This window comes from Centrocercus urophasianus, unplaced genomic scaffold (assembly GCF_019232065.1).
Source record: "Centrocercus urophasianus isolate 14NV4802_14NV808 unplaced genomic scaffold, USGS_Curo_1.0 seq_14, whole genome shotgun sequence".
NCBI classification, from domain to species: Eukaryota; Metazoa; Chordata; class Aves; order Galliformes; family Phasianidae; genus Centrocercus; species Centrocercus urophasianus.
In genome coordinates, this window is record NW_024884586.1 from 682,289 (window position 1) to 704,311 (window position 22,023).

The window sequence follows — 22,023 nt, forward strand, 5'->3', positions numbered from 1 at the left end:
TTAGTATATTTTTTTAATTTAAGTATTAGTCTGCCGTATAACAACCCTGTCACATTTTGTACTAATTATTGTCAATTATTGTTGTTAACCCAGGAGAAACAGAGAACACGGACGGTACAGTAGTTTCAGATGATCTTTCACCTCTTTCTTTGGGAATGGATTCAGGTCCACACTCTCCACTGTCTCCAGAAAACAGAAAGAGTCCAAAAGGAATCAAGAAAATCTGGGGAAAGTAAGATAATGTTTTTTAGTTCCTCATCGCAGCATTTCAAACTGAGAATTCATTTGGTTCTCATGGAAAGATACAGCAAGAGTAAAATAAAATTCAGGAAGAGGAGGGAAAGCAGCTCTCTGATTGTACGGGTAGTTGTGTCTCTTGGTATACATGGCTGGAGGAAAGCGGATGGTAAGGTTCAGAGTGCCGTGCTATTGGAAGAAATAATATGTTCTCCTGTGTAATTATGCTGACAGTTGAGAATACCAAGTTTTACTGTGTGCCTTTTATCTACTTCAGAACTGCAGCCATTTACAAGTCTGACCTCTGTGAATTATTATTTGAGTTGAAGGGTCATGGCTGCTTTGCAAAGCTTTTCTTTCTTTTCTGAGATAAGTCTAGACAGTGTTTGCCTGCTCCTTCATCAGCTGCTGCCTGAATCAGATGTTTGTGCTCTACGGGGAGATTAATACAGTTTCCAGCTGTCATTATAGTTTCCGTATGAAACACTTTGCTGCTGGACACTAACAGTACTGTCTTGGCGCTCTTGTTTTGAAAGAATAAGAAGAACTCAGTCTGGCAACTTCCCTGCAGACGATCTGGGTTTGGCAGAGTTTCGAAGGGGTGGTCTCCGTGCAACAGCCGGACCTCGGTTATCCAGATCAAAGGAAACCAAAGGCCAAAAAAAGTAACATTTTTTTTCTTTTTTTTTTTTTTTTTTTTTAACACAGATTATTATATGGTATTGTTAAATATACTGAACGGTAAAATGTTCCTTTTGTGAAATATGCATTAACATACTTAATTACACATGGAATTCTACAACTGGAAAGAATTTCTCTGGTAGAAAGCGTAACCCAAGCAGTTTGCTTATCTGCACTCCCTCAACTGCAGGTAGCAGCAAAAAAATGTCTTCCGAAAATTTCTCATCATCTCCTGTAGGAATATCTGCAGACATGAAGATTCAGCAATTACCTCTTTCTGTCCTTTCCCATTTCTATTTGAAACTTTTATCCTTCTCTTCTTGCCCTGCTAAAAATGACCAGAAAAAGAAGCTGGGCAGTCAAATTAAGAGGATACTCACACCACAGCATGTATTGCAAGAATGGCTGCTAGAGCTGATTACTGCACAGAATAAAGCGTGCTAGAAACTGGCCTATAGTATCTCCTCTAGTTTGCGATGGTCTTTCTCATAATTTCCATCATCTTTCCTTTATGAATTTCAAGGAGTTCTTTTATTTTTCAGTGACTACAATGCTCCATTTGCTCAGTGGAGTACTGAAAGAGTTTGTAACTGGCTTGAGGACTTTGGTCTTGGGCAGTACGTCATTTTTGCCCGGCAGTGGGTGACTTCAGGCCATACACTGTTAACTGCGACACCTCAGGACATGGAAAAGGTAATATTTGTACCTGTTTCACTTAAGCAAACTCCAGTTGCTTCTGTATAACTAGGCCCCTACCAATAATAGGCAGTTCTACATTTTTGAAATGTTTTCATAGATGTTTAATGAGATGAAGAGGGCCAGAGGCAAAGCAAACTATTTGTTAATGGTTATTATTACAGGAAATGGGAATAAAGCACCCACTGCACAGGAAGAAATTAGTTTTGGCCATTAAATCAATAAACACAAAACAAGATGAGAAGTCTGCACAACTCGATCATATCTGGGTGACGCGTAAGTGAAAAATTCTTCAGAAAATTCTGTGTTTCTTTACTATAGGGAAATAGCAGTCAAAAAACGGAAGTATTTTCAGATCAGTCATCAGATGAATTTTTCTCTCCGATAAACTGTATGGTCTTTCAGCACAATCTCAAGTGTGTAACAGCACTGGGTGGAAAATTTAATAAATATCATGTAAGAATCTGATGATGGCATCCACATTTCACAAATTGTTCCACAACTTTTCTTCAATCTGAACGATAGAGTTCCCATGGAAAGTTCATACTATAAAACTGCCTATTTGAATGTTCAGAACAACACAAAAATCATCATTCCATGAAATAACTTGTCCTGTTTAAACTTAGCGCTCTTAAAAAGATGGCTGGTGACTGCTTAAACATGCACGTGTCTCAGGCAGCCCATCCTTCTTGAGGGGGAAGGAATACAAATAGGGGTGAGAGGTCTCGGTCTAGCAAGAGCTAAATTACACTGCAGAAAGTACATACTTAAAATACAGCAGAGGTACTGTTGACAAAGCTGGCTGTAGGCTGCTGGAAGGTTCCCGATAAGAGGCTGTCCTTTGGAAAGTGAATAGGTAGAATGAGCTACTGGAGTGCCTCAGAGGAAGCTGGCTTCATTCTCCCTGATACAAATTTGGGTACACCATTGTTCTTCTATCTACAGGCTGGCTTGATGATATTGGTTTACCTCAGTACAAAGACCAGTTTCATGAGTCCAGAGTTGATGGGAGAATGTTGCAGTACTTAACTGTGGTAAGCTAAAATCTTTTTTTGCCAAACTCTGAATTTCAGAGTGAGCAAAGAATTACAAGGTTGTTTTTTTTTTTTTTTTTTTTGCAAACCAGAAACAGTGCAGGTAGGAACTTCTATGTACTGTTTAGTGCAAGATTACCTGTTTTATGCACCTTAGGACTAGTAATACAGTGTTACAGCTGACTTCGGCAAGACGTTTCTCTTTCAATAGCATACAAAATAATTGATGGTAAAATGACCTATTTTACATACAGCTTCTGGAATGTTTTGTTCTCCTCACTAAGTTATCAACAACATTAGGTAAATTAAAGGTAAAGAACAAATCCAGTAACTTGTACAGCTCTCATCAAATTAGCAGCAAACAACACAGTACATATTAGGTTTACTTACAGAAACATAGAATGGCCTGGGTTGAAAGGGACCACAATGATCATGTAGTTTCAACCCCCCTGCTATGTGCAGGGTCACCAACTACCAGACCAGGCTGCCCAGAGCCACGTCCAGCCTGAACTTACATGCCTCCAGGGATAGGGCATCCACAACCTCCTTGGGCAAGCTGTTCCAGTGTGTCACCACCCTCTGAGTGAAAAACTTCCTCCTAAAGGAAGTTACTTGTACAGCTTCCCTGCCCAGGTTTAGAAAAATGTTCTTGCATTTTCATCACAGCACAGTAACATAATTTAGCAGTAGTCAAAAACAGAACCATGTCTAAGCTGCTTGCAGAACCTTTGCCACAGAAGTATGATCTCTACTGGTCCATGCCAGGTATGAGTTGCTAGCTTCTGTGATCCCACTGCAGCATAATCAAAAACTGTCCATGAGCCTTGGTTTTATTTAACTGGCTATAAACTCTCCTCCTATTTTTAACCATGTTAATATGGTACAATACTATAAACCAAACACTACGTACAAAGCTTGAAATCTTTCTTCTTGGCAAAAGTACTATTTTTGAATGTATTCTGTGCTGCTTAAAAGACTCTCTCCTTTGCAGAACGACCTTCTCTTTCTAAAAGTCACCAGTCAGCTGCATCATCTGAGTATTAAGTGTGCCATTCATGTGCTGCACATCAACAGTTTTAACCCCCACTGTCTACGCAGACGACCAGTTGAGGAGGTAAAAGTATGTTTAAGTAACTTCATTTATGCAAGCACTAATTACTCTGTTATTATTACTCCATGAACAGTAATACCTCAATCACAGCTTTTAGGGAATTCATAGAATCATAGAATCATAGAATCACCAAGGTTGGAAAAGACCTAAAAGATCACCCAGTCCAACCGTTCACCTACTCCCAATAGCTCCTACTAAACCATGTCCCTCAACACAACATCCAGCCTTTCCTTGAACACCCCCAGGCTCGGTGACTCCACCACCTCCCTGGGCAGTCCGTTCCAGTGCCTGACCACCCTTTCTGAAAAGTAATACTTCCTAATGTCCAGCCTGAATCTCCCCTGCTGTAGCTTGAAGCCATTCCCCCTGGTCCTATCACTAATGACACGAGAGAAGAGGCCGACCCCCGGCTCACTACAACCTCCCTTCAGGAAGTTATAGAGAGCAATGAGGTCTCCCCTGAGCCTCCTCTTCTCCAGGCTGAACATTCCCAGCTCCTTCAGCCTCTCCTCATAAGCCCTGTGTTCCAGACCCCTCACCAGCTTTGTTGCCCTCCTTTGAACACGTTCCAGGGCCTCAATATCTTTCTTGCAGTGAGGGGCCCAAAACTGGACACAGTACTCGAGGTGCGGCCTCACCAGTGCTGAATACAAGGGAACAATCACCTCTCTGCTCCTGCTTGCAACACTGTTTCTGATGCAAGCCAGGATGCCATTGGCCTTCTTGGCCACCTGGGCACACTGTCGGCTCATATTCAGCCGAGCATCAATCAATACCCCCAGGTCCATTTCCTCTATGCAGTCCTCCAGCCACACCACCCCAAGCCTGTAGCGTCGCCTGGGGTTGTTGTGGCCGAAGTGCAGGGCCCGGCATTTGGCCTTGTTGAAACTCATCCCATTGGCTTCAGCCCAGCTCTCCAGATCCCTCTGTAGGGCCTCGCTACCCCCAGGCAGATCCACACTTCCAGCCAATTTGGTGTCATCTGCAAACTTACTGAGGGTGCACTCGATGCCCTCATCGAGGTCATCAATAAAGATATTGAAGAGGACAGGCCCCAGCACCGACCCCTGGGGAACACCACTCACGACCGGTCGCCAGCTGGATTTGACTCCATTTACCACCACTCTCTGTGCCCGGCCCTCCAACCAGCTCCTTACCCAGCCAAGAGTGTATCCATCCAAGCCTCTGGATGCCAGCTTCTGCAGGAGAATGCTGTGGGAGACAGTGTCAAAGGCTTTGCTGAAGTCTAGGTAGACCACATCAACAGCCTTTCCCTCATCCACCAGATGGGTCACTAGATCATAGAAGGAGATCAGGTTGGTCAAGCAGGACCTGCCCTTCATGAACCCATGCTGGCTAGGCCTGATCCCCCGGTCACCCCGCACATGCCACATGATCTCCCTCAAGACGATCTGCTCCATAACCTTCCTGGCACCGAGGTCAGGCTAACAGGCCTGTAGTTCCCCGGATCCTCCTTACGACCTTTCTTATAAATGGGAGTCACATTGGCAAGCCTCCAGAATTGCCTCTAAAGCAGAAGCTGTGTTGCATTCCTGTTCTGGAATATAACATGTCCTCTCTGATAATAAAAACCTGCTCAGTTCACAAGTGATTGAGCTACTTACTTAGTTGAATCTTATGCATCTTTCTTTTAAAATTACTTTCTCAGTTACGTTAATTCAACTTTCGAGCGAATTATTTGGAATGCTCTTTTTTGGCTGCCTTAATTGAATTATAAGACTGCATATTGTTTTCACTCTACCTACCAGAGCTTATTCTTAGTGATACTATGACAGCCTTGTTAAGAATGCTCTTCTCAAAATGTTTGTTTTTTTTTTTACATTTAGCATGTGTCCTCTTATTTTAGAATTTGATGCTGTACATAGGTTTAGTCTGTCCTACACTAATACATACCACCAGATTAGAGGATGTTTAAGAGATGCCTTGAACAGAAAGAGGAAATGCTCCTCTGTGTTTAGAAGGGAACAATGTTTTCATCTAAACTCAAGATTCATTTTGTGAACACGCTGTGACAGACCAGGCTGTATTGTCACCATTTTTTCTGGTTACTTGAACAGAGCAATGTTTCACCTTCTGAAGTGGTGCAGTGGTCCAATCACAGAGTGATGGAATGGCTCAGATCAGTTGATTTGGCAGAATATGCACCAAACCTCCGAGGAAGTGGAGTGCACGGTGGCCTCATTGTAAGAATTCTTTTTAACATCCTACTACGTATCTATGAAGAATTGACAAGACTGTATTGCAAGCCTTACTTTATCTTGTTCTGGTCACGTAGCAAGAAACACAAGTGGACATTTGCAGAATAAAAGCATGATCAGGCATTTTAAAAAGCTTCTGCATCTGTACGTATTAATTTTACAAAAGAAAATTTAAATAGCAAAGCAACTGTTAAGATATCAATGCTGAGCTGTGTATGCTTAACAGCAACAGTAGTACATTAGAGAACAACAACCTGTACTGTGAGAAAATTACTCTATTGCTGAGTGTCCCTTGGAGCAGCTTTAATAAAATTATGCTAACACCCTGCCACAGGAAATAACTGTTTTGAACTCACATTTGTCTTGCCTGAAAAGAGTTTTTCTGATCCAAAATACAACTTGTAGCTTAGAAAAGCCAAGAGTTCTGAAATACTGTGATGCTGATGTGCTGCAGATTTTTTGAAAAAAATAAATAGAAAAAAAATTGTACTAAGATTAAGTTTGTTTTTAGAATAATAATACAGTAGTAAAAAAAAAAATGAAGAGCTCAAAAATCCCCAAAGCAACCCTGTTGATGATAAATATAATTTGGCGTTTGTCTGGTTACACTCTGCATTTTTTAATGTCTAACTCCACACATTTCCTATTCAAACCTAGTGAAAGTCGTAATACTACTGACTTAAAAATGCCTAATGTGGACAGCTGGAATGAAGAAATCCTTCTGCTAAGGACCATAATGATTTACTATTGCAAATATTTAACCATATTATTAAAAAAAACCTAACAAACCCAATTTTAATAGATTCTTGAACCTCGCTTCAACGGTGACACACTGGCAATGCTGCTGAATATTCCACCTCAGAAGACCCTACTGCGACGCCACCTAACAACCAATTTTAATGCATTAATTGGGCCAGAGACACAGCAAGAAAAAAGGGACATAACGGAGTCAACAGCATACACACCTCTGACCACCACTGCCAAAGTTCGGGTATGAGCTGCTTTTCAAAACAAGATATTACAGAATCTCAGCCTTACTCCTTCACTTCTCATAAAGAAAATACAGAACTTACATATGTGAGTGGGGAAAGATCTGTTGTAGAAGCAGTGCTACGTTGTTCTTAACTCTAGATACCATGGCATTTAATTTGCAGTTAACTTTTAAAATTTGTTTCTGAAATGAGCATGCAATCTCCTCTTTTCTTAGAAGGGAACTTACTTGAACTTACTTAAAATGAACTCTAACTCCCCACTTTGTAAACAATTCAATGTATATAGTTCTGAATCTATCAATTTGAAGGATTACAGTACCTAAATAAATAAAAAGGAAAGGATATTGAATGTTTAAAGAATAACCTTATTTTTCATGTTTAATACTTGCTTTCTTTTTATTTTAGCCAAAGAAACTTGGATTTTCACATTTTGGAAATTTAAGAAAAAAGAAATTTGATGAATCAACGGACTATGTTTGTCCTATGGATACAAACCCAGGTGCTACAAATGGTACTCAGAAGAGCTACACTGGATACAAAGGCCTCAGTCCACTCACTGATAGGGAACTGGATCAGGTGGGACAAACAGACTGATGCCATTCTCATCTCATCCTCTTCCTGCATTCCAAAGCTTGCAAATAATCAAATGTTAGCGTATAACAGTATTTGCTGTATCTGCATGAACTCATTGAGAAAGTACTGGCTATGGACACTTGAAAGAGTTCTATACTAAGAATGTCAAGGTGTGTTTGGTTTTTTTTTTGTTTTTTTGGTTTTTTTTTCCATCAACATAACAATGAACTCATTCATCTTCAAGCCCTTTTTCAGGAACCTGACACCTTTACACTACCACAGTCAGTGTATTTTGGCAATTAAGGTAGAGGCTGCAGTAAACAGAAGACTTTTGTACTTCCGGCTTTCATAAACTGAGTATGGCACACACCTTTTTTCTTTATATGGGCAGTTTTTAATGTGATAAGTTTATTTGGACTAATTTGTACAGAACTATCGAGTTATATATTAAAGTACAACTGGATCATAGATTTCTAACAGATTAATCAAGGATTCCAACTGCATTATGTACATGGGAAGTAGTTAGGCTTAAACAGTAGACATGGAAACAATGGCCTCAGTAATGAACAAAATTATTAATAAACCAACACTTAAATAATTCACTTTTGTCATTTAGTAGTGAACTGCTTAATGAAACTGTGTCCAGACATTGCATAAATGATGAAAATTAAAACCCACCAAACTCTACTGTACTTTGCTGTTGTGTAAAGGAATGTAAACCCTGAAAAACGGAGCTACCAGAGGTTTGTGTGGACTTGACAACATGCAAGACCCACAAAGAGGCAGCTGGGGTACAGCCTTCTAATTCCAGTGACCATAGTGAAACATTTTAAACTCAGTGAGAGAATGGCCACAAAGTTGCTAATCCTGTGGAAGTCATTCTGTCATTTGCATGGTTTACTGCATCTAACATCTCATTCGTTTTCATTATCTAACTGTTGTCTTTTTTAGTGTGCACCGTAGTAAAAATCCAGAGCTGCTCCTACATGGTGACAGTAGTAAGCCCTGACAATCAAATATACACACTAATTTAGTACGGATGTCCATTTACACAATTATGAGTTGAAAGGAAATGCATTAACTCTGAGCTGACAGCTTACAACACAGAGCTATTCAAACGTTACAGAAATATTCTATTTTTCACTAGCAGAGTGGCCTTTAACTTAAGCCTGATTTCCAGTGTGGTCACACAGCAAAACCTCAGTGCCCTAGTACTGATAGCCTTTTTGTGTAAGCAGAGGTGGGATTGTTATTGCTTGCCTATGGAGGCAGTTCTACTACTGGAATTACGTGTTTCATCTTCTGGAAAATATTACTCTTGGCTGATAGTTATTTATGCTATTCCTTTTCTTGTCTAAATTACAGATCGGGTTCCATAAATCAGTTCTCTTAATCAGGATTTAATCCTTTGTTAATGCATTTTCATACACTCTACAGCATGGAGACATTTTTATTCACGTGCAACTTGGAAATGTGCTGAAATTAGCTTTTAAAACTACAGCATCTCCCTTTGTCAAGGCAGAGGTACCTCCCCATGATGCATGTACAGTGAATAACATTGCACATACTGTCTGAATTGAATTAGCTGCTGAATACTTTTACAGATGGAACACTCAGAAGGAACAGTAAAGCAAATAGGGGCTTTTTCTCAAGGCATAAGCAATCTTACGGTATGTACCAATTTTATTCCTTTTGAAGTCACAAAAGTAATCTGCTACAACTCAGAGAAATTTGGGTATTGCTAGTGGTGGTTAAGAGTAAGTGGGTCACTACTCTTGTTATGCACCTCCTTTATAGCTTGGCTGCATGCTCTATGCATGCATGGACACTCAACAAAAGAATCACTTTTACTAGAAATTAAGTTTCACTTCAGCATCTTCTAAGTTTTCACCAATTTTATCTCTGTGACACAGTAAGAGGCATCCCTCCCAAGGACTGGCAAAGAGGTAAGACTTGAAGATGTACAAGAGAGAAAATATCACAGGGAAATTAATAACTATGTACTCCTGACTCCATGTTGGTCCATTTTTGTTAAATTAGTTAATTGACTGAAGGTGTATGAACAATGCCACACATCTGTGTGAAAATATCTACTTTTGCTATTTAAAGCAGCCATTTGGGAGATTCCAATTTAATTTTGCGTGGCTCTAACCCCCTCTGTTGTGAATCTGATCTCATTACAGTTGGATTTCTCTAAACTATAGTTATTTCTCTAAACTATGGACATAGAGTAGACTATGTCTACTTGTTTTAATATTGCTGTGATTTTTTTCAGACAATGTTAAGCCAAGATGAAATGCTAAACGACAGCAGATTTTTAACACCTACCTTAGAAGATTGGAGATGATATTTCAGCGTGACCAAGACCACTAATACCTCATGCCTGCCTGGGGCAGGCCAGGAGAAGCCTGATGCTGTGGTACAGAAAAGCTTTACCTCTTTTCCTCTAGTGACACACACCACATAGTATTTAGTATTGCTAGCAGGGCAACACTTCACAGGTAACTCCTCTGCACTCTTTCCATATGATATAACGTAAAAGAGGTGCTGAAAGAAGTGCTACACAGTTGTTTTTTATGCAGAGTCTGGAAAGCCAGTATGTTTTACCCTTATATTTTATCATCTTTTACATGGTATGTTTATGTACTGCTATAGAAAAAGTCTTTTATATATATTTTTTTAATTTTTATAATTAAGTTGTAATGCAGGAATCATTAATATTCTATTATACCACATGGACTAATCAGAGCCACCTAGCAATTCAGATGTGCTGGCAAGCACACCTGTCATGGCTCATTATTACTGCAGTCATGCCAGAGATACTTTGCCATAGAAGGACCCTCACCCCTTTCACTAGAATATACCCTGCCCTTTTTTGTTGTTCAATAAGCATGGTTTAGAATAGGAAAAATAAACTGTAATTGTATCCAACCAAGCCCTTGCAGGAGAGTGACAATCAAGATGGCTTGTTCACAAATCTTTAGCTAACTCAAAGCACAATCAAAATAACTAATGCAAAATAATTAATGCAAAATATAACTAGAATACTAGGATGATGCTTGCTGTACTCTGCAACAAAATTTTCTGTGTGATTACTTTAAATTGTAGGCCTTGAAGTTGAAGTGTTGATAGGGCTCTTTCTGTAGTTTCCTGTTTTGTCTAAAATGGTTAGTACTGAGGCACATGTGGAAGCATCAGGGTGCTCATAAGCCTTCTGAACAATCCACACAGTTCAGAGAGAACACTCTCAGCATAATACCTGGTTGATATAAGATGCAGCACAGTTTTCAGGAAGACAAGGAATAAGTTATAAGAGCTAGAAGAGGTTAAAGCTAATTAAACATATGCCTGTAAACAGCCTTTAGGATTGGAGCTGGTAGTAGAAACTGTAATATTTGCATAAGAACTGGTCATATTATTTTACACTTTCAGTTCTCCTTTCATTCCAGCTACAGGCAGATTTTCACATAGTGTTTTATTTAGCAGTGGGAAATCAACGCTATTGCTCTGTCACATGTAAAACATGACTAGGGCACATCAAGGACTATAGTAAAGCAGACTTGTTTCTTTTGACACAATAAATCTGTAGCAATCACATGGAGGTAGGTAAGACAGCAGTACAGTGACAGGGAAATGCAGCTTCTGCCTACTTACGCAAGGGGCAGTTCAAGGGTGAAAGTGTTGTGTTCACAGCTGCAACTGCTTGTGCAATCTGATAGCACATGCCTTTTATGTATTAATAAGGTAATTAATAACTAACACTGTATCTTATACAGAGAAATGCCAAAAAAGAAATCCGTCCAACTGGAAAGAAAAGGCTTTTTATGAATATACATGGTTTGCATTACTTCCTCCTTTCTTGCTGTGAGATGTTGGTTTATCTATTAACATACGCCCAAGGGTGGGCTACTCCTACCCACAAACCTTCCAAAATAAACAGGAAATCTCAGGTGCTGTCCAGAGCATGCCCAAAATGTTAAAATTAAGGCTGATTTTTTTTTCAGTCACTGAAGAATTAAGTAAATAAAAATCCAAAGGAACGATACATGAATCTGCACGTGAACAAACTAAACATGCCCCCTCTGCTCTGGCAATGTAGTGCAGTCAGCACTAGTGTGGGCATAAACTAACAGACACACGAAATACCCTGTCAGATTAACTGATCAGATTCATCCTAGTCATAATACTATAACAACTGCTCTGGCAGGGACAGCCTTAGTCTCACTGAGCTATTCCAAGCAGCTTTCCCTTTTTCTTCTGAGGGAGTATTTATAACTCACTGTAGCGTTGTGCTAAGCTTGATGTGAATATCTCCTTTTTTAATATAGTAAGAAATCCTAGTTATAACACAGGCATACATGCCTACACCTTTGACTGTTATGAATAAATTCTGAATATTCTTCTATTACTTCCTGACTGTGGAATGATTCTAACAGAAACAGAGGTAGCTGATCTCTTATCAGTGACAGAATCACAGTTGTGAATGTCTGTGACTTCCTCTGCATTATTACTACAACTTCGCTAAGTCAAGCTTTAACTACTAAATGGTTTATTTTGCTTCAGAGGAATTAAAATATTTAGTAAGCACAGTTGTTTGCAACTGAAGAATCAAGTCTACTGTCTTTGAGATTTTTCAGACCTTACAGCAATTGCAGCATGAACTAATTCCTGAAAATGAATATGCAGTACTGCATGCACTGATGACTAAAAATTCAATGCTACATGGTAAGAATACTCAGACAAGGTACAGCTGAATGCAAGACCAACTCAGCAAGGCTTACAATAGGAAGGAAGAAGCCGTGCTTTCTCTTACGCAAAGGGAATGGCCACAACAACAAGCACTCAGGCCATCAGAAAACAGCATGATGTTACAGAATCCTTCTCAATAACTTCCACATGAATGAGAATTACTATTACAGTAATAAGCAATTACATATTACCTAAATTTTGATTAGATGCTTTTTAGTGACATACTGTTTTATTTTGGCATTTTGTTTAAATGTAAGCCCTTCTTGTAAAGGGCTGCAGAACAGCGTTTTGAGAAAACACTGTTCCTTGTTCTCACCTTCACCAGAATGAATTAATTACTTACAGAGTGCTCACATCCTATTCCAGTTTTTACAGCCCTCTCCCAAATACCGTATCATGTCAACAAACAACTCATTTTATCACTGTCCTGCTTTTCAATTTACACACATTTTTTTCTTAGAACTGCAGGTGTAACACTTCATATTGAATTAGTTACTTCCCACATAATTGAAAAATAATTTCACATCTCTTAGTAGAGAAAGGTCACTATGAAGTTAAAACTCACAGAAATTAAACTATGCCATTAAAAAACACACACACAAAATTAAGAAATGCTGCACAGTTACATACCAGTCGTTCCTGTAGGAAAATATGCAATACTTACTTAAGAAAAAGAGCTTGGATGACATCACTGTTAATAAGAAAATGTCATGCTCTTGGGATAGCCGAGTTTGTCCAGGTTAGGCTGACATGCAAACTGAATCATAGGTGGTGGCCCACACATAAGAATGAGCGTCTCACTGCCAGGAGAAGGGAGGTGAGCTTTAATCATGTCTGCAGTGACAAAGCCAGAACTGTACTTCCAATCTGAAACAAACACATCAAACTATTAATCTGACTCTGTACAGTCTGAAATCTCTTTAAACTGCGTATGTTTTTGTCACAAAGTAGCTGAAGCTATGCCACCATCACTGCAAGCAGACAGGGACCCATCTCTCACTTTGCTCAAAACCTGTGGTTCCTTTTAAAGAGGACAGTAAGCACATGGATAACAAGAATCTGGCTGAAAAGGGACTATACAGACTTTCAGACAAGAATGCCTATGAATAAATGACAGCTTTAAACAAATTAGATATCAGCCAGGAATAAACATGAAGAATAAATTAGGCTTCCTTCCAGGAGAGAAAGGTCACCCAGGGCAGCAGTACAGGGGCAGATTATTCAGATCTGTGCTACTCAACACATTTGGAAAACTCTAGAAAAGACTGGTAAGGTTACAAACTCGGTGATGACAGCAGTGTTGTTACAAAAGTGAAAAAGAAATGCTAGGTGGTTTCAAGGAGCAGTATCATTGAATACCTCTACTGCTTTAAGTGAACAAAGCATCCTTTTCTCCCCACTATCTCAATGCACAAAGATATGTGCTTTAAAATGATTTATCAACACAAAGATACTGCTGTTATGAGAACAGCAGCAGTATTCACAAGAGCAAGCATACATCCAGTGTGTACCAGTAGCCTACCTTGTGGAGGCTTGTCCAGCGTATACCAGAGTGTGACCTGATCAGGATGCCTCTTAGCAATGTCTTCTAGCTCAGCTCTGAGCAATATATCCTTTTCTGTCTGCAAAACGAGACTGCTATTTAGCTCTAAAACATCTTAAGATAGCCTCTGCTGTGAGCTTACCTAGCATGCAACAAGACAAATGCAATGGTAACTCATTCAAACTTTCCCTTTGCATGACAGGCTACTATCATTACAGATTAAGAGCTTCCAAATATGAGACTTAATAGTCACCTAAACACAATTCTAAAGATGTCAATTTGAACAACGTCTAAATCACAACTAGCTCCTGTTAACCCTGGTTAACAGAATTAAACAGAACAAAGTCCTGTTTCTTTGCAATCAGTCAAGGAGTAAGATTAGCAGGAGCAACAATCTGTTCACAATTTATTCCAATACAGGAATTACGGAGTATGAGTGAAACTATGAGCCATCTTCAAAACAACTGAAATATCACTGAAACTACAACAGCACCATACAGCATTGGTAAATAGTTGCAAATACTTTTCTAATTCACTTTCTCCTTCTTAAATCATTTTAATCCAAGGCAATACAATAAGAATTTATTTAGTAACTACTTTCTGGTCCTATCTATGCTGATCATACTAAATACGCCATCTCAGGTCACATTTTGTCATACACATTCAGCCAAAATTACAGATCAGACAGACACTGAAAGATATGAAGCATGTAGAGCAGTATTTTCTGTGTCACAGCAGCTTCAAAAACTTAAGCCAGCAAAAAAGGCAGGCCATAAAAGGACAAACGGATGCATCAGCACACTTACCTGATTAGCAAAAAGGAGGTAACATTTTGTAGAGTCCTTAGGATCACTTGTGATATGATGGATCAGCTGCAACATAGGGGTTATTCCTGTTCAAAACAAAGCAGTTAAAAATGCAAATATTTCAATCTACATAAAGCTGCACTTTCAATATTCTTGCTGCCTTCACTTGGTCTTCAGTGGGAGCTTATTTTGCACACTGAATTTCTACTCTGTGCCAAATGCAGAAGTTGAAGGGTTTTTGTTATTTCATATAGATGAAGATTAAAACAAAACCACAGTGCTTGCGTTCTGGGGCTTTCGTTTTTAGTGGATGTGATAAGAGAACACTGATTTCACCTGCGGGATATTCTCCTAAAATATTTTTTGTCATTGACATTGGAGCTCTGTGTAAAGTGACTTCTCTGAGGCCACACAGTAAATTGAGACTAAAACTACAAAGAAGCTGCTAACCCTCGGCACAGAGCTCAAGCTGCCGGAATGCTTCAGTGTCACCAAACACTCATGTATAAAAACAAATACAAGTTGGATTCTGATCATAACAGGATTCAGAAGAGAGAAGATCCAGTAAGTGCACAACTCTTAAAACACACAACTGACTCAACACTTCAAATATGTTCAGATGGATCCAAACACCAAATACATGCAATCAGTGTGAAAGAGCAGCTTAGTGCTCATGGAAGCGCTCTGCTGCCAAAGTATAGCACATTAGACTCCTCCCAAGCATCCCTGAAGACCGCTTAATTCTCCAGAGTGACATTTGCTGTGATGAGAATAGTTGTACCTGTTCCCCCAGCTATCATCCCCACATGCTTTGCAAACTTCTTCTGTGCTTCAGACTTCTTATCAGGCTTGATCAGAAAGGTACCTAGAAGAAATATTCAAAACCTATAGACACGTTAACTCCTAAACAAAAACAGATACAACTTCCATGGGAATACATTACTACTGCCTACCAATCAATTAGGGCAGATCTGCTGGACACGCTAAATGTGCTCAGCACAGCATTGAGCATAAAGGCTAGAAGCCTTTGTACACTCTTAGCTTCATCTTCCCAGCTACCCAGCATCATTTATGATCGACTTAGGAATTCCCTTATCACTAACTACATCACTCAGCAACTGCAAAAGCTGGTGATAGCTAAAGGTAACCATAGCCTCGACAGAAAAGTTTATTAGGCCACCTTCATCATCTTCATTTACACCATGGATCCAGCCATTTCTGTGTGTCCACTTTCAAAGGAGTTGTATTAAATCAGCATCAAGCAAGATGCCACAAAGATAATCAAATCCTTGCATCCTTTCATCAAGAACTTCATTTCTGTCTTTTGCTTTCATTTAAGGAGATCATTGTGCTGCTTGCAGTCAGTTAGGTGACTGCCTTTACTGTCCTGTCATAAGACCTTGCTGATTTCTGCTCTATGCCTGAGTGCATCGTCACTTTAAAACTGTTACAAAACCAGACAGTTTATATTCACCCAAGAGAAAAGCCCAGGAGAAGTATCATACATAAAAGACACTGGACATACTCCAATAATCTTTAAAGAAATCTATAACTAGTAACCAGCTCTCCTAGCTACTACTCTTCATAGCAACCAAATCAGAGATGAAAGGAACGTTTGTAAAACATACACCACTCAAGTCCTCTGAGATGTAACTGATTCATCAGTGTATTATTCATTGTAAAAGGCCATGATCCAGGGAAGTGCTGAGCACTGCTTCCCCTGAAGCAGGAATATTAAGTGCACAGTGCCTCTCAGTCAAGATGAATACAAAATCCTGTGGCCTTTTACTAGCATCTTCAAAGATTATTTCTTTGAACAGACGACTTCCTCCCGGCCAGTTCAGACCCAGTTTAATACCTAAATGGAGCTGGCTGGCAGTTAATAAATTATTTAGTAACACTGCCAAGATTTTCAGAGGGCATTTGAGGCTACAACCTGCCATGTATCTGGAACATCTCTCTCCACGTCCATATCTGAGGGATTTCCAGTGCAGCCTTCTTAGTAATACGCAACAGCAGATCTTTCAGATTTAATTACATGGTCCCAGGAGTAAGACAACAACCAGCTATTACTCTGCAAACACTAAGTACTGTTCCCATCATAAGCAACTCTGATGGGCTTTCGGGCAAGATCAGAAAGCGTAGATTTTCTCTTTGTACTTTTCAAAGTAGTTTCTCTGCAAACCACAGTTTATCAAACGCCTCTGATAATAACTAATTAAGTTCCTCCCTTCTGCTCTCCCACCTTTGTGTCACAGTACCTGACCCCTTGTAGACAAGCAGTCCATTTGGCCCCCTGAAGTCAATAACATCTCCAATCTTCATGTTGTCTAGGTACTGGGACATCTTCCCACCTTCTGGGAACTTAGGATTCACATTTTTGTAGTAAACCTATAAAAACAAGCATTTCTATGAAATCAGCCATTAGCTTTCGTGGAGTCAGAATGATATACTGAAGATCACAGCACTGCAGGTCTGACATTTACCATTTGGAAGAAAGATTGCAACAATTCTTTGTTCAGTTACCTGTCATGCCGTGCAACAGTAAGCAGACTAAGTAAGTAAAACACCCTATGCAAACAGCCAGGCTAGTCAGAACGTGTGTCAAGCAGATTATGCCCTCATTTCACCACCTCTCCAACAAGAACCTTACGTTACCCCCATTTTTGTAAGCACCCCTTCTGAAAATAGCATTACTGCATCTTTTCTTGCTGTGAGCTTTCAGCCACATGCTAGCATTTCAGCCTTTCAAGATGCGTGACAAATATTAAGTAGTTAATAACCATTCACTGTATATGTAACATGAAGAACAGAGAGAACAAAGAAGCCCAGATTTTTTGCCTAAGTGCAAAATGTCTTAGAAAACAACTGGAAAATCCAGAAGACCTGGGATCAAATCATCTAGCATCCCTAGTTTATAAGATTTTCCTTGTTTCCTTACCCCATTTTCTCAATAAGACCATTAGCACAACTTGCTCTCTCTCTAGGGTCACAAAAGACAGTTCTTACTAACATGTTCCTTCTTTCAGGTATCAGCAGTGAGTACTAATAGCAGCATAAGGCAGCCTGAGGGAGAGCAATTGCTATTTGTTCATTGCAAACAAACAAACAAACAAAAAAAACCCACACAAACAAAAACAGAGAAGTTCTTGCAGTACTGCCAGCTCCCTGCTCCATCTCCCTCGCCTCTTCTATTTCTCTGTGACATGCAACAGATACACAACTCATTATTCGTGAGCAGGTGGAGTTCGCCATGCAGTCATCCTATCTGAAAGGCAACCAATTAAAATAAACTCTATTTCACTAAAATGAAATAGTTCCTTTCCTTCCAGTAAGCAATTCATCTGTATTAAAGGAAATTAAAATTTACCTTTATAATTAAATCAACATAACCTTTTGTCTCATCACTGGAAACTGGGGTATAAGCTCGGATCACCAGATTGCCATTGATTTTTGCAGAAAGGTAAACGTGTTGGCCTATGGAGAAAGAATTACAATCTAATGAGCTTTTTTATTACCTGGTTTCAAAATATTATTTGGCAAAGACAATAAAACAGAAACATGTACTGTAAGCCACCAAGCACAAGCAACAGTGGAGTTAATCTTTACAATCCAAGTGGAAGATAAAACATGTAGCCTTAAGCACTGCATCTAGCTTGGAAAAATGACCTTTAAAAAGCTGTATAATTCATTATTGTTTTCATGGCACACACATGCACACGTATTCTCAGGCAGTTCACCTTCAAATAAGAGCCAACACAAGAAGCGCATATTTTTCTACAACCACAAGAAATTATGGAACTGTATGTATTATGGAAAGGGTAAATCTCTCTTAGTTCAGTTCCAGGGAGTTACTGTTATGCAAAGGTTGCTATAGGTAATAAGCAAACGGCCAAGGCTAGAAAGTTTGGCTTTCACCAACTGATGTTATTTTGTGTTATCCTGTGTTGTTATGTATTCACACCAGATCTGTATTGCTGAAAAAAAACCCCAATCTTCACAGCCATAACTCCCATATTTTTTCTCCAGTTTACACAGCTTGGCTGTAGAGGGTACCTGCCTTGTAGGATGCTCTGTTCTGTATTTAGATTTGGTATTTAGCTAATAAAAACACAGCATTTGCTGCCACCCAGCTTCACAAGCAGCAGCATTGATCTGTACTTAAAAACAAAAAGCAGAAGCAGCAGTAGCAGAAAAACTTTTGGCAAAACGATCTTGGTAAAAGTAGGAGGCAGGAATCCAGCCCATACAATTCCAGTATCATATTCCTAATTTCTTATGAATGAACTCCAAATAAAAGGCAGCATGTAGCAAAGCATTTATAATTTGCCAATTTAACATGGTTAGTTCAATTCCATGTCCCATATGACCCTAAAGAGAACCTGAAGAAAGACTGGTGCTTGATCAGGTGCATGCAAGAAGGACATGCCCACAGCACAGAACTGGAACTTGTGCATACAGCAAGAAAGCTGCCAAACACAGCACAATACAAACAGGGCTCCATCTGCCATATCAGCCAACGACACGGTTCTGCATAAATTACCATTAATTCAAGGTCCAAGGTTCAATGCCATCGCACTTTCAGAGTACGAGAAAGAAGACTCTGCCAATCCTAGTCTGAAATGAATTGCCCAGTGCAGAAAATAAGCCAAAGCTGTACACGTATCTGTGTCAAAGCTCAGTGCATGCATAGAAACGGCTCTGAACACTGCAACATCTTTGATATAAATTTCCACTGGGATGTGCATGCAATCGTTACAGGCAGAATAATTCCATTCCTTATCCATGGGTGTGATTGCAGCTGCCAAAAAACCTGAGGACACCTGACAAACTGAAACACCAGAGAAAAGCAGAACAGAAGTAACTTGTATTAAAAAGCTCAGACGGGTACCTCTTTTGCTTGTATCTTGAGCGGGGTTAATTTTCTCAGACTGGTTCAGTTTCACCTGCATTTCACCTTCTTGTTCTGAACTACACCACACCATGTAACACAAGCAGGACAGAGCATAAAGAAAATCTGAAATGTGACTCTTTGGGAAACCCAGTTGGTGCTTCCTTCTGACATGGCAGCTTCCAGGTGCAGCTCTCAACTCCAGCTGAGCTCTGAATTCCAGCACAGAAACTCAAGAGCTTAACAATCCTCATTCTCAAAAATAGACGTATTTAAATGCTGTAAGTATTTACCTACGGGTAATCCTAAGACATGATCTGGTGAAGGGAGCCCAAACCGGAATTTCTTAGTGTCGTGGCTGATCTCCTATTTAAAAAACACGAAATTCAAAATGAAGCCAACACACCACTGCTGTTGATTTCAGCTCTACCCCACACTGTGAGTTAGGAGCCTGTTCTTTATTAGCACGGAGCCAGGAGCCAGCAAGAGCAGCTCAAATAGCTTTGTAAACGAAGTTTAGACAACTCTGAGTTTTAGGATCAAGGAATTGTCCCCTTCAGCTGCACGGCCCCCCTCAGCACCCGCGCTGCCTATGGCCAAAGGTCGGGCACGGCAGGACAACGCGAGCTGCGGAGCCACTCCGCGGAAGCCTCGGGTTTAACGGAGCTCCAAGACAGGACTTCAAGGCACACAGCGAGGAGCCCGGCCTTCTTGGGAAACCACCGCGCCGGCAGCGACCCACCAGGAACGCCGCTCCGCCCCGCGTAACGCAGCCCCGGGCCCCGCCGCCGCTCCACCGCTCACCTCTTTGCCCACCAGCGGCAACGGGTATTTGGCCTGCGGGTCCCGCAGCGTGACAGGGCGGCCCGGCCCCCGCCCCGCCCTTCTCAGCAGCAGCAGCAGCAGCGCCGTCGCGGCCACCGCGACCAACGCGACGACAGCGGGGATACCCTGCGGGGAGAAGGGCAGCGGTCACGGAACACCTGGTCCACCCCCCGCGCGCCCCGGCCCCGCTCCGGGCCGCTCACCGAGAACGGCTCCATGGCTGTGGTCACGGCCGGCAGGCGCACCGACGCTCCCGTTCTCCGCTCTCCGCTCTCCGCTCGCCCGCCTCCGGGCTCCGCCTCGCAGTGCCTCGTGTTCGTACGGCGCTTCCCGTGGCGAGCGCTCACCGCTCTGCTCCTCCCCCGTGCCCAGCAGAACGCAGTGGGCAGCGCGGGGCTTCCGGCCCGCCGCCGCGTGCCGCCGTCCGCCTGTAAAGCGACAGCAGTCAGCTCCTCCAGGCCAGGTAGCGCAGTGCATACTGTCGGCAGACAGTGGGGGGTTCACAACCAAAGATAGCAGCTTTTTGTTTTCATACGGAAACATCCTCCCTGAAGTCTGTAAATTCCCTTCCATGCCATGTTACAAAGAAGACATTTACACAGAACAATACAAAAGGTGCACGTCCAGGTTTTAAGCACTCCGGGAGCCCTGCTGAGATTTTACAGCAGCAGCCTACCTTTGGATTGCAGGGCTCAGGGAGCTCTCCTGCAACCGCTAAGGAATTGACTGGAGGCAGAGCTGCTAGCGTGGTCCCTGTACACGGGGGTTGTAGGCAGGGGTGTACGGGGGGAAAGAGGGGTTGGGGAGAGGGGGTCCACACTTGGATTTCGTGAGAATAGGCTGAAGGGAGGCGAGGCGGAGATCGAGGAGTGGCCTACTTAGAAAAGGAGGAGATTAATTAATTAAGGAGTGGCTTGCTCGGTATAGGCGGGACTTGGGAGGGGCTTGCTAGAAACGGGTTAAGGCTTTCGCTTGTCGGTGGTACGGTGGGAAGTAGAAAATACTTGGGATTCCAGGTCTAACGCCTTCAGGTAAGAAACCGGACCAATCACTACAAAAGAAACAAAACTCAAAAGGACCAAACACTACACTGCACAGGTCCAAGAAGAAGTGAAAAACAAGAAAACATTCGTGGAATTAGTTAACAACAGAACAACCCACTGTCCAGAGCGAGTGGGCATTTTTTTAGTTTGCAGTATTATGAGCCTGCATATTGTAAGGTATAAACCTTAAATCTAATAAAACTACCTTACATTCATATTCTCTGTGAGTCTCTGAGTGCTGTTCCACAGGTCAGAATAAAGTGTACAACATTTACACAAGAGTCCAAGCCAAAATACAATCCCACTGCATTAACTCAATTGAAAGCATTGTTTTTAATTTCTTCTATCAGATTTTATTTGCATCCCAAAACAGTTCACGCTTCTTTTATTGATAAAAGATCCTTGCAGTTTTCAATAGCCTAGAAAGATATAACAACAGCAAAATGAGATTACTTGAGAAACCACCAGCAGAAATGCAAAAGGTTGGCGTCATGCAGCCAAGTAAAAATAAGTACTGTAATAATCAAATCAAATACAGGAAGATAGGTCTCCTAACACACATAAGGCATTTTAAGTGATGTTAGCTCTGCATCTATCCATATGTCCATTGCATTCAATAGGGG

The 22,023-nt window shown here is 41.0% G+C and overlaps 2 protein-coding genes across 14 annotated transcripts in view; one reads left to right on the forward strand and one right to left on the reverse strand.

Moving 5' to 3' along the window:
- Positions 1–10,474, forward strand: part of PPFIBP2 (PPFIA binding protein 2) — a 54,769-nt gene extending 44,295 nt beyond the window's left edge. For 9 of the 11 annotated variants that reach the window (XM_042813351.1, XM_042813350.1, XM_042813346.1 and 6 more), the window contains 9 exons: positions 94–232; positions 774–902; positions 1,461–1,611; positions 1,779–1,890; positions 2,560–2,648; positions 3,640–3,768; positions 5,838–5,963; positions 6,781–6,969; positions 7,376–8,145. In XM_042813351.1, the coding sequence (XP_042669285.1) occupies positions 94–232; positions 774–902; positions 1,461–1,611; positions 1,779–1,890; positions 2,560–2,648; positions 3,640–3,768; positions 5,838–5,963; positions 6,781–6,969; positions 7,376–7,564 (1,253 nt within the window). In that variant the 3' untranslated portion in view covers positions 7,565–8,145. Of the gene's footprint in view, positions 1–93; positions 233–773; positions 903–1,460; positions 1,612–1,778; positions 1,891–2,559; positions 2,649–3,639; positions 3,769–5,837; positions 5,964–6,780; positions 6,970–7,375; positions 8,146–9,147; positions 9,214–9,818 lie in introns of those variants that run through there. The other 2 variants (XM_042813356.1, XM_042813348.1) reach the window with 2 other exon arrangements.
- On the reverse strand, positions 6–20,624 carry LOC122157570 (NADH-cytochrome b5 reductase 2). 3 transcript variants are annotated; one of them, XM_042813359.1, is made up of 10 exons: positions 20,561–20,622; positions 20,337–20,483; positions 19,826–19,898; positions 18,012–18,118; positions 16,903–17,032; positions 15,423–15,506; positions 14,642–14,727; positions 13,815–13,914; positions 12,957–13,159; positions 6–223 (listed from the first exon to the last, which is right to left on the reverse strand). In XM_042813359.1, exons 1-9 carry the CDS (start codon positions 20,573–20,575, stop codon positions 12,987–12,989), a joined length of 915 nt encoding a protein of 304 aa, XP_042669293.1. In that variant the 5' UTR covers positions 20,576–20,622; the 3' UTR covers positions 6–223; positions 12,957–12,986. The 3 variants fall into 3 exon arrangements, with proteins under 3 accessions (XP_042669293.1, XP_042669294.1, XP_042669295.1); XM_042813360.1 differs by lacking the exon at positions 6–223 and adding an exon at positions 1,695–2,043 and having other exon boundaries at positions 20,561–20,624; XM_042813361.1 differs by lacking the exon at positions 6–223 and adding an exon at positions 7,915–10,802 and having other exon boundaries at positions 20,561–20,624.
- Positions 20,625–22,023: the final 1,399 nt, after the last annotated feature.